The sequence below is a fragment of the Perca flavescens genome, chromosome 3 (assembly GCF_004354835.1).
Source record: "Perca flavescens isolate YP-PL-M2 chromosome 3, PFLA_1.0, whole genome shotgun sequence".
Taxonomy (NCBI): Eukaryota; Metazoa; Chordata; class Actinopteri; order Perciformes; family Percidae; genus Perca; species Perca flavescens.
The window spans coordinates 16,356,982-16,368,647 of record NC_041333.1 but is presented as its reverse complement, the minus strand read 5'-3'; the positions used below and the strand labels follow the sequence as shown (position 1 = coordinate 16,368,647).

At 41.1% G+C, this 11,666-nt stretch overlaps 1 protein-coding gene across 1 annotated transcript; it reads left to right on the top strand.

Annotated features, from left to right (window-relative positions):
• Positions 1–423: 423 nt before the first annotated feature.
• Positions 424–6,911, top strand: LOC114552869 (prolactin-releasing peptide receptor). Its single transcript, XM_028573965.1, has 4 exons — positions 424–442; positions 4,826–5,296; positions 5,561–5,958; positions 6,555–6,911. The coding sequence occupies exons 2-4, from the start codon at positions 4,840–4,842 to the stop codon at positions 6,909–6,911; spliced, it is 1,212 nt and encodes a 403-aa protein (XP_028429766.1). The 5' UTR covers positions 424–442; positions 4,826–4,839.
• The last annotated feature ends 4,755 nt before the right edge of the window (positions 6,912–11,666 follow it).

Here is an 11,666-nt window from a genome sequence, read left to right as displayed (position 1 = left end):
CACACAGCGTCTGTCTCCATAAAGGAAAGAAGACGGCTGGCGAAATTCACAAGTTCTCGAGGTTGGTATCTATCTCGTGAACACCTTTACACAATCACACATTCACAATCACCGACCTGACTCTTAGCAAACAAGCAATTGCACCTGCTTTAGAAAGTTAACTAGTAGCAAGTTTGCGGTAAAATGCAGTTGGGTTGTCGAGGTCAAAACACTATATGTAGCAGCTGTGAATCAAATAAATGTATTAGAAATAATGTTATGTAATTTTTTACTCTTACACTGAATGTCTGCTGCTTCAATCCAGATGAGTATTGAAAAGTATTTTCCGGCACGTGTTGAGGATGAGGACCAGCCTGAACCGGAGGTATCAGTCTGAAACAGAGCTGAACAGTCCGACCAGTGGAATTAGTTATGTTAATAATTTGTTTACAATATTTTCAGGCTTCAACCAGTGAAAGACTAGCCTAGAAATCTTGACGCACCCTGGCGGCAGCAAAATTATTTTGCAGCCAGGGGGTCTAGGTACTCTCCGTTGACTTGCGAGCTGGTAAAACCAAACTCTGGTCAGGCCAATCGCATAGTGTATAGAGTCGGTGGGCGGGCTTATTCATCTGAAGGCCAGGATTCTACGGCTCCTGAGGATTTTTTCCAAATTGGTGGGACGTTCAGTGGAGAACGCGTTCACTGACAGCCACATATTACACATCGTCAGACTGGCTGACAAAATCTCCCAGGACTCAGCTCCTGCCCTCCGGGAGGCGCTATAGGGTCCCAGACTGCAGAAAGAACAAATATAAACACTCATTTGTTCCTCTGTCTCCATCTATGCTGAATCAAAACAGGAATACCACCTCTGACAATGAAGGATATAAAGTTTGGTGTCTTTGTTGAAGATAAGGTAGATTTTGTTCTCAACAACTTGGTGCTGCTAGGAAAACATTTTATACATAAATGTAGATATTTTAAGACCAAACCCTCCCTGATCCATTGGAAGAATAAGTTCAATTTTTTGTGCAAGTCATTGAAACGGGTTAAAGATAAAAAAAAGCCCTTGAATTGATTGATTTATTTGAAATTTTTAATTTAATTTGAGATACAAATTATTTATTTGTTTTATTTATTTTATTTTATATCACTCTTTAGGCTGATTTGTAAGATATAAGCTCCTAGGTTTTGTTTTATATGCTCAACCCGAGGCAACAGTTCTGTTTTTTGAGATGGATTTGTGATTGTGGCTTGTTTGTTTGTATTTCTATGTTCTGAATAAATGAATAATAAAAAAAATAAAAAAATCAACACAGGAAAGCAAAGAAGTGATAGTTCCCCCCTATTTTTACTTTTGTCTATTTTTACCTTTATTTATATATTTATGGCTATTTAAGACCACTCTTGCAGGGCAGGGCCCCCCTCATATTAATTAAGTATCTATGTTTTATTGATGCCTCTATGTTTTTAGCTTTTGTTTTTAGGTTGTTATGTGGTGATTGTTGGAGCTTGTATTGCAAGACAAATTTCCGTGTACACGGACAATAAAGTGTTATCTATCTATCTATGGCTGCTGCTGTTGGGAACAGCGGTCTTCTGGAAGACTTGGAGTTAAGCTTTTCTTTGAGAAAAGAACGGCTCAGAAATCATTCTTGCCGACCGGATACCGTAAAAGTTTAATCTATCAACTATAGCTTCTCTTCCTTCTTCGCTGCTCTGCCTGGTTGTAGCGCTATCCTATTGCGTGCAGAGGGAATTTGAAAGACAACCGTTTCTCCCGCCCCTCGGATTGAGCCCTGTCAACAGCGATGGCGCCAGGGAGGGGCTAGGGGGTGCTATAGCTACCCCTAGGTTTGCCATAGCACCCCCAAGAAATTGCTGTGGTTGATAAATAAATAATTAAATAAAAAATCGTTAATGTGTAAATAGTATAATTTATATTTGAAAAATGAATAAATACATTAAATAAAACAAACCGATTATTTTTAGGCTAAAAAACACAGGTGATCGTATTCGGCCAAAGGCAGCACACATTGAACTTTTGACCTTATTTCCGCAGTAACGTATTCACAAAGAAGAAGAAGAGCTCAATATTAGGATTAGAGAAGTGAGTCTAGCTAGCAATGGATAGTTTTTTACTCCCTCAACGTCAAGGTGTGAAGACTTTATCAAAATCTGTAAATGAGACAGAGAGATATGGTGAACTTGTCACCAACCGGGACGAAGAAAAGCAGCCGGAGGAGGGTGATATGACCACGGGTGTGAATGCTGCTGAGGATGCTTAACGTCACCCTGCTGTACATGACATTAGACCAGGGGATCGCACAGCCAGGCCACAGTGGGGGAGTCAGCTGATAGGGGTCCATGCAAGAACTCCAGCTCGTAGAAGAGCATTACAGTAAACGTGTTTTACAGAAATGTGAATAAATGGATCACCGAATCTAAAGTTATACAGGAGAGGGCGCTAGTGAGCTATGGGTCGATAGGTCGCACTCCCCTGCAGCTCCCGCAAAATTGTTGTAAAATTGACTTTTTAACAATAACTAATGCATAAAAAGAGTTTTTTTTTTTGCTAGCTGGATTTGCTGAAGGTTCGTTGATACTCATTGGCTTCAAGATGAAAGCGAGCTCTAAGTCACAAGCCTCAAAAAGCAGAACGAGGCAGGCCCTATCGCACCGACCTCTCCTGACGACGATGTTCCGCCCAACGGTCGGCAGATGCTACAGTCCTGGAAGCCATTAACTTGTTACGTTCGGATCTACGAGCTACCAAAGTTGAGATTTGTCAGACGATTGACACGCGCATTGAAGAGAATGCCACAACTATCAGAGGTAAAATATCAGCTCTCAAATCGGAAACTCAAGTCGCCATTCTGGCCTTGCAGACTGCGTCCGCGCAACATGGATCTACTCTGGCCGACCTAGAACGCTCAGCAATCACTCTTCAGATGCCATAACCAAACTTCAATTGGAGGTGAAACGCCTATGTACTGAAGTGAATCTTCTTACAGACAAGTGCATGGATCTAGAGGGGCAATCTAGGAGACAAAGCCGGGCTGAAAGAAGGGTCTGAGAAGGGCAGAGAGATGAACACTTTTGTTTCGGAACTCCTGAAGGACGCGTTGTCACTTAAGGATTGCCCGCTAGTTGATCGTGCTCACAGGGCTTTACGTAAGCGACCGGATGGCACAGAGCCGCCGTGGTCGCTTATAGTGTGGTTGCATTACTTTCGGGATGTGACAACGATCCTTAGGAAAGCTGTTGAACGAAAGGATCTTACGTTTAACGGTCAGAGGATCCGTGTTTTCCCTGACTTCACGCCTGAGGTGGCAAAGCGCAGAGCTGCGTTTAACAGAGCCAGAGCAATGCTTCGAGATAAGCCAGGAGTGCGATATGGGACAGTATTTCCAGCGAAATTGAGAGTGACTTTTAATGGCACAGAGACGGTGTTCACAGATGCGAAGAAAGCTGAAGAGTTTGCAGAGCTTCACTTTGGTTCGGTCCGTGAGGATGCTGAAGACGGAGAATGCTGATAATGGCATTGTCATGCTGGGTAATGAATAACTGTAGAGCATTCAATTGTTCATCTTGTACATCTACGGATTGCCTTTAATGGACCGTTGCTAAGTATAACACACCGTTGCCATGCATAGCAGAGCGTTGCCATGGACGCAGTTCTGTTCCCTCCGGAGGAGAGCTATCAATAAATCCGCTAGAAGAAGATTGGCGTCGGGGTCCTAATCACCCCGTCGTTGTTGTATTCGCTATAACAACGCTTTACATTATCCCTTACGTACATTGAAGCGATACTGGCGTTATAGTCCCGCTGATCGCCGTCTGATTCTGTGAATGAATCCCCGCATTGCATCGTGGGACATCGGCTTTGAATGCGCCCAGCTCGGCTCATATAGTAGCTTACTGTTCAGTCTTATTTACTGTAATATTTCACTGGTAATAAGACCGAAATAATATTATTAAAATAAAGAAATGCATACCATGATAACAGCTAAATACATGTTGAAAGATGTAGCTTTATAGTTTTAAAAATATCAATAAACAACAAAGCAATCCAGCTTCTCTGTCTGAAATAGACCGAAATAATAACATTAAAAGAAATACATATAAACCGTGATAAGATCTGGTGAATAAATGTTGATTAAAACAGCGATTATTGGGCTAAAAATACCAATAATATCAAAGCTGTATCCAGCTTCTCTGTTGCAGCCAAGTTGCAGAAAGTTTCGTGCTGTGATTACGTAAGATGCTTCTCATTGAAATACATTAATATAAAACGTGACCCCAACACGTAAATCTTCACAATTACGTAATGGTATCACGTTCTAATAGATTTAATTTCGTAATGCCATCACGAACTGAAGTGAGACTGGGTTGTTGCGCGAGTGTGTGTAACGTTAGCCTATTTGTGGTAAGGGAAACTCAATATTTCAGAGAACCCTCACTGAAACTTCCAGCAACCCCAAAGCACCAGCAAAAGAACATCTCTGGCGCCGCCACTGCCTGTCAATGGTGAGTTCCCAGACCCAACATCTTGATGTGGGTCTGGGATAAAGGCTTGTCAAGCTAGTGAAAGACAGGGTCAGGGAGAGAAAGAGATAGATTCTTTCGGCATTGAAGTAGGAGAGGAGGACAGCATCCAACAGCGTTATCCTCCTCAGTTTTTGATACTTATAGTCACAACAACACCCCCTAACCCTATAGAACACGTGCAGGTGATGCATATTGATTATCATCCCTTAAGAATACCAAATGTGAGGTTTGGTTACTTCCTAGTAGTACTAATTAAATTTATTGTTGATTATGCTCTCCCTTATTTTAAGGTTGGCCTCCAGAGACATGGATATCTTCATGGAAGGGGATTTCAATGTGACGGGTAACACCAGCTATAATACAGAACAAGAAAGACAAGAAAGCAGCAAAAGACTCAACCACAGTGACCCCCTGGACATGTTTGTAGGCATGGAGCTTCTTCTACGTTTCAAACCTCTCTTCCTGCCTCTCTACTGTCTCGTAGTGGTCGTGGCAGGTGTTGGAAACTCGTTCCTGTTGGCTTGCATCTTGTCTGACAAGAAACTCCACAATGCCACCAACTTTTTCATCGGTAACTTAGCAGCTGGAGACCTGTTGATGTGTTTGACTTGTGTTCCACTGACTGTGTCCTATGCCTTTGACAGCCGTGGTTGGGCTTTTGGGAAACCGCTCTGCCACTTGATACCCTTGCTGCAATGTGCCACAGTATTTGCATCAGTGCTTTCACTCACAGCCATTGCTGTGGATCGCTACATTGTTGTAGGTAAGGGACATCACATTATTTTTATACGTGAGAAGTCTTTTTTAAACCCACTATTTGTAAAATTGACACTGTGACACTGTGATAAACAGCAATGCATGCTGATTACTCCTTCTCAAATGGGCTGAAATCAACACATAGACTGCACCTTCATTTGAAAGATGCTATTAACTTTAAAAAGAATATCTAAACATGGTGGCTTTATTGTATGGAATAATGTGCTGCTCTGATGCTTTTATCTATGCTATTTTTCCCTTTCTGTCTCAGCTCACCCAATTCGGAGAAGGATCTCTGCATGGGGTTGTGGTGCAGTGGCTCTGGGTGTCTGGCTTTTATCTCTGGCCCTGGCTGCACCTCCTTCTCACTACACACGCTATCTGGACCTGAGACCCAATGGCATCAACCTGATAGTGTGTGAGGAAATCTGGCCACATAGTGGCAATCTGCGGCTGCTCTATTCTTGCTTCATTCTCATAGCCTCTTATATGATCCCGCTGCTGTCGGTCAGCGTATCCTACTGTGCCATTACTGTCAGCCTAAAACGCTATTCAGTACCTGGGGAGCCCTCCAACAGCCAGCAGCGCTGGAGCCAAAGGAGGAGGAGGACCTTCTGTCTGCTGGTGGCCTCAGTGCTGGCTTTCGCCCTGTGTTGGCTGCCCCTGCAGGTGAGTCTTGGATCCAGACTGTTAGATCCTAAACTAAAGCCAAACTGTGAGGCATTCTTAGCTCAACTTTACTTCTCTCTTACTTGTTCCATGGAATTTGTGGAAGATCTTGATTTGGGCGTTAGGCCTGAAGGGGAGATTAAGTTTACATTCCTCAGGTACCTGCTAGCAAATCATAAACTGGACAGCAGTGAAGTGATAAAAAAGAATGAAGCCTGACATGATTAAATTGTATACATCATTACCCACAGAACCTCACCATCAGGTACATCAGGTCCACAAAACCAACATTACGTCCACAATGAGCCATGCAAGAGCCTAAGAGATTAAGATTTAATTTTCATAATAATGAAAGAAGGGGACAGAGTGTACTGTAGCGGGATGGGTTTCACAGACCTGGAGCCCATTTCATTAAAGCGTTTTGTGAACATTATGTCATGCAAATTGTTGATAAATTTGTTGTTTGAGTGGCAAATATTGCATTTGTTGTGATTAGTGAAAAATGCCGAAATGAGCAAGAGTAAATTATCTAAAGTTATGGAGTCACTAAGTATTAGCATTCAACCTACATGTAATTTTTCCATGTCACTCTATAGGTGCTGAACCTGTTGCTGGACCTGGACCCAGACTTCCACATCATAGGGAAGCGCCACATAAATGTCTTACAAGTCTGCTGTCATTTAGTGGCTATGAGCTCTGCATGCTACAACCCCTTCATCTATGCCTCACTGCACAGCAAGGTGCGCATGCACCTGAAAGGCTACCTCTGTCCTTGTCGCAGTCGTCAGAAAGGGATGGAGGAAAGGGCGTCATCCAGTGGCAGAGTGGCAATCAGGAGAGTCAAGACTTTTCCCGGGTGGCCGGTAGTGTTTCGAGGCCGCGAGGGCCGGTCTGATAATAGCTATACATTGCCCCCCCAAGGGCCGGTGGTCTACGCCGCTGGCGTCATCTAGGAGCTGATTTTAGACCCCACTCGCTATGATACAACAACTGTAGCAGCACCTGACATCCAGAACTCTGTCCTTACCCACAAGTTAACACCTGCACCCCTAACACCACTGTTAATGTCTGAGGTGTCTAGGAGAACATTAGGGAAATGTTTAATATCCATTCAAACCAGATTTTTTTCATGCTTTTCCAGCATTTTGTGTCTTCAAGACATTTCGTCCTCTCTTGTACAATGTCACCAGAGGCAATGTTAAATAAGGCCACTTATGAGAAACAGGCGAAGAAGCAGATCCAGACCAGTCTGTAGTTTATTACGATGAAAAAGAAGATTAAGCCATCCACTGGGATCCCTGTGTTTTTCTTGGACAGCCAAGCTGCATTGCATGGACACTAAGCAGATCCTGCAGCTTTAAAAAGGCCAGCAGTTGGCATAAATACATCCTCAGGCTGAGGGCTTCTGTAGCAGACATGCTGGAGGCTGAGATCAGGGGTGGCTACACTGGGCCTGGTTATACTTTAAAGGTAAATGCTCGACTTCTGGGAGCTGACCGAACGATGAACTCTTCTCACCAGACATGGATTACAGACCCAGAGGAGGACATGTGAAAAAGAAGAAGAAAAAAAACATAATTGTTTTATTTACTCGCTGGTACTGAATGTCTGTGCTTCAAATATTAGTTATGTATCTCTTGTATTGCATATCACCTACATTATGTAGGATGTATTATGTTGAAATACACATTGTCGGCTATTTTAGTGTCATTATGTGCTAGTTAGTCCCTATGGTCTGGCTCCACTGTCAAACTGTTTGCTACTAGTGAACTGTTTTAATTATCTGATGAACAAAGTCTCTGTGCTTTGTCCCTGTCTGAAAAAAAAGGACTGACATGAGGATTAACTTAATATTCAGAGCATGAACAATAAGCATCACTGTGCTACCGCCATTGCTGTTAAGTTCCCATCAGGTATGATTAATGCTTTCTTAATGCTTTCTTTGTTTGGATAAAACCTGTGTATCAAGTACATTTTTGAACATTCCTCTTTTTAAAAGACTTGCCAAAGAACTGGCTATGTGATCTAAATTACATTTAAGCAGTATTAATTCTGTTCACTTAGTCATTCAGAGTTTTACAGTTTTTTTTGTTATTATTATTGCTGCTTATGATATAAAGCATATATTTTTCTACTGTTAACTGAAAGGGTTGTAACAATGCATTACACAATAAAATGATCATAGCTCAGGGCAAATTGTCCATCAACAAACCCAACTAGCCCATTTTAAAATGCCAAAACCCCATTGGTTTGGTCAGCCCACTGGCAGGAACTGAAATACTCAGTGTAGCTTTAGTGCAAGCTAATAAGCCCTAGCTGGCTAGTCAATGCTGCTGATGCCAAGCTGCTGATGCCAACTGTCATCTTTTAACAATCAGATTACTTAACTGTTTCTTGCTTTGTTGCTCAATTGCCTTGGCTTTTCTCTCTAAGTGAACCTTGAGAATGCATTCTGTTCTGCACAATTAGATTTTTTCTCTGATGCTCTTTCGGAAAGTATCCGTAAGAGTTAGCCTAGTTTTTTTCTTAAAAGGTCTGTACCTGAAATACTGAGTGGGATTGCCCCCACATGGCTCTCAAAGACCATTCCTCAACACGTGGTGTACCGAAGATTTTTCACAGCAGCATGCACTAACATACACCCCCAACCGGACCGGCTTTCAAAACAAAGAACAGAGAAATTTGGATTACACACACAGGGAGTGTGAATTAATTCACTCTACTATATCTTCACATAGCAAATATTTGCTTGCTGCTATATTAATGCTGAATATCAAGTACAGCAGTCAAGTTGTTTTAAATGTTTACCTTCCGCTACTGTAATGCCACGCACAATGTCAATTCAGTTAAAGCCCCTGCAACTTGGTTTGAAATATTTAGTATTTCTGTATGATATTGAATATAAATGACTATAAGCAGCTATTAAAGGTTAAGTTCACAAAAAAAAACGTCCTCAACAGACTCATGACTTTGTGGGTGCAGATTTGAGTGACAGTAGTGGTTAGATAATCAAACCTCTTAACTGCCGTCACATTTGATTCAAATATTGTGACATCTTTATTGATGCATGGCTTTTTTTTCACTGAGCCCCGCCCGCTTTAAACCACTGAGAAGAGCACAGTGTTTCTCCCTCTGGCCTCAATAGACTTTACGTTAGGATGTTGTCATGCAAATACAAATGGCTTTTCTTAATTTTACAAATCTAAAATACCACCGATTGCAAATTCATTATACAAATAATTGACTTTGTTTGCAGTTTGAGGTGTCATTTCGACAGTTTTACAGACATCTGGTGGTCTATGGGAAAAATGCTTTTTACCCCATTGCAGTACCACAAGTGGACACTGGGTCGGAAGGAATTAGCCGTGGACCACGACGCCCAGCGAACGGAAGCGTATGCTAGCCACAGTTAACTTAAACTGGCATGCACTGAGGGATAATATTTTGAACAAAAGATGTGTGTGTGAGGTTGGAATATAAAGGTCCCCCCACGGAGCTCCGACTGCAGGTTGAAGGTGGTATAGTCTCGCTTTGCCAGACCTTCCTCCACAGCGCTGCGGAGGAGGGTCTGGCTAGTCCACCCAGCATTCTTGGATGGGAGACAAATATGCTCTGGTTTATTGGCATTTCTTTTCTTTTTTTGTGTTGGTAATGTTTATCATAGAATTTTTATTGTTGCAAACTGCATTTTACACTTTAAACCACGCCACCACCATAATCAACCCTACCCAGCCCCAACAAGGAAACCCCAATCTGATAAACTGTATGTCTGAAGATCCAAAAGAAAAAAAAAAAATATATATATATATATATATATATATATATATATATATATATATATATATATATATATATACATACAAACAATTACATATTTGCATACCAGTACAATAAAGCATCTACATACAAGCAAGGATATATGCAAAATTGAGATGGTATTAGCACAAAAAAAAAAAAAACGCCTCAATCCACGTATAGGGTTGGTAAATCATTAAAGAATGTAATAAATTGTTGCCATTTTTTGCCAAAAGATTCTCCCCTACCTCTGATATTGTACTTAATTTTTTCAAATTTTAAAAAAAAGGCCAAGTCTTTGAGCCAGACAGAAATAGAAGGAGGTTGTGAGGAGGTCCAAGATAACAGCATTCTGCGCCTAGCGAGGAGAGATGCAAAAGCTACAGCATCAGCCTGTCTACGGCTCAAAGGCTGAAACTGAGATGGAACACCAAAGATTGCAATCAAAGGGCAAACTGCCAATTTGACCCCTAGGACATCAAACACTATTTTAAAGAAAGAATTCCAAAAGTTCTGTAACTTGGGACACAGTGCAAACATGTGGTTAAGGTTGCATGGTGAAAGTTTACGTTTATCACACAAATCTGAAACATTGGGATATATTTTAGAAAGTTTTGACTTTGAGATATGAGCTCTATGAATAGTTTTAAATTGTATAAAGCTAAGTCTAGCACACAAAGTGGGCATTTCTTTAAACCAAACACAATTGTCTTGGGCGGCGCTAAGCAGTGCCGCTGCAAAAATAGCCTCGGGAAGGAACTTGTTTGGTGGAACATGTGTACGTTCAAAAGTTGTTTTAGTCGTGCAACAAAAACTCAGATTGGACAGATAGTATAGCTAGCTGTCTGGATTTTCCCTTCAGAGATCTGAGAAAAGGTTAACCATAGTCCTCATAAATCGACCGGAGTTTAAAATTCCAACACAAAGAAACCAGAAGGTAACGGATATCCGACCGAAACAGCGGCAACGGAGTAATCCCGGAAGTGGAATGTCGTGGATATAGACTAAAGATAGTAAAGAAGCTTTCCAAGACGCTGTGACAGCAGACTCTTATCTATGACTTGCCTACAGGCAATGTAACGTTTACATAAAGCCTAATTTAAAAATATTTATTAGAGACTATGTCCATATTTTATACAGTCTATGGCGGCAACATATCCAGCTGACTTTCTGAGGACAACATAGATGCAACATTTTTCATTAGTTTCATTAGTGTAATATCATATTGGGCTCAAAAACAGAAGGAGACCTATCTTCATCATTTTTGTCTATAAGGACCAAAATAAACAAAGAACAGACATATTGTGCAATGTAATCAAAGCAACATTATTACACTGCGGATGGAAAAATCCAATAATACAGTATTATTATTCTGCCTCTCATACTCATCAGTAACAAGCAGATGATGCCTTTATACTGAGCTGTCAGAAATCTTGCAATGCATAGTGCAAACGAAAGAAGAAGAAAACACACAAGAGGTATTTTTGCCCTATTTGGAAAAAAATTTCTCAGCCACTTCAATTATTTGGATAAGGCTGAGAGCTGCATAAACAAAGCTCCTTAGAGTGAGGATTTAGACATGCTTTTCCCCTGGACTCCACTTGACAATTAAAACACCTTAAATGATGTGCTGTGACAAGTTTTCCAAGTGAAGTTAGTGGAGTGAAAAGGTGTCAAATTAAAAGAAGATATTGAAAAAAAACTGAAGGCAATTATTTTGAGTAAACTGAACCATGAAATTACCACCATGACTGGATTTGCTATGGATTTACACTGCAGCAATATTTGGTATTGCTGCAGTGCAAATCCATAGCAAATCCAGTCATGGTGGTGTAAATCCATAGTTCAGATATCATGAAGAGCATGCTAATCCATAAAATAAAACATAATCACAATTATGCTTTCTTGTTATT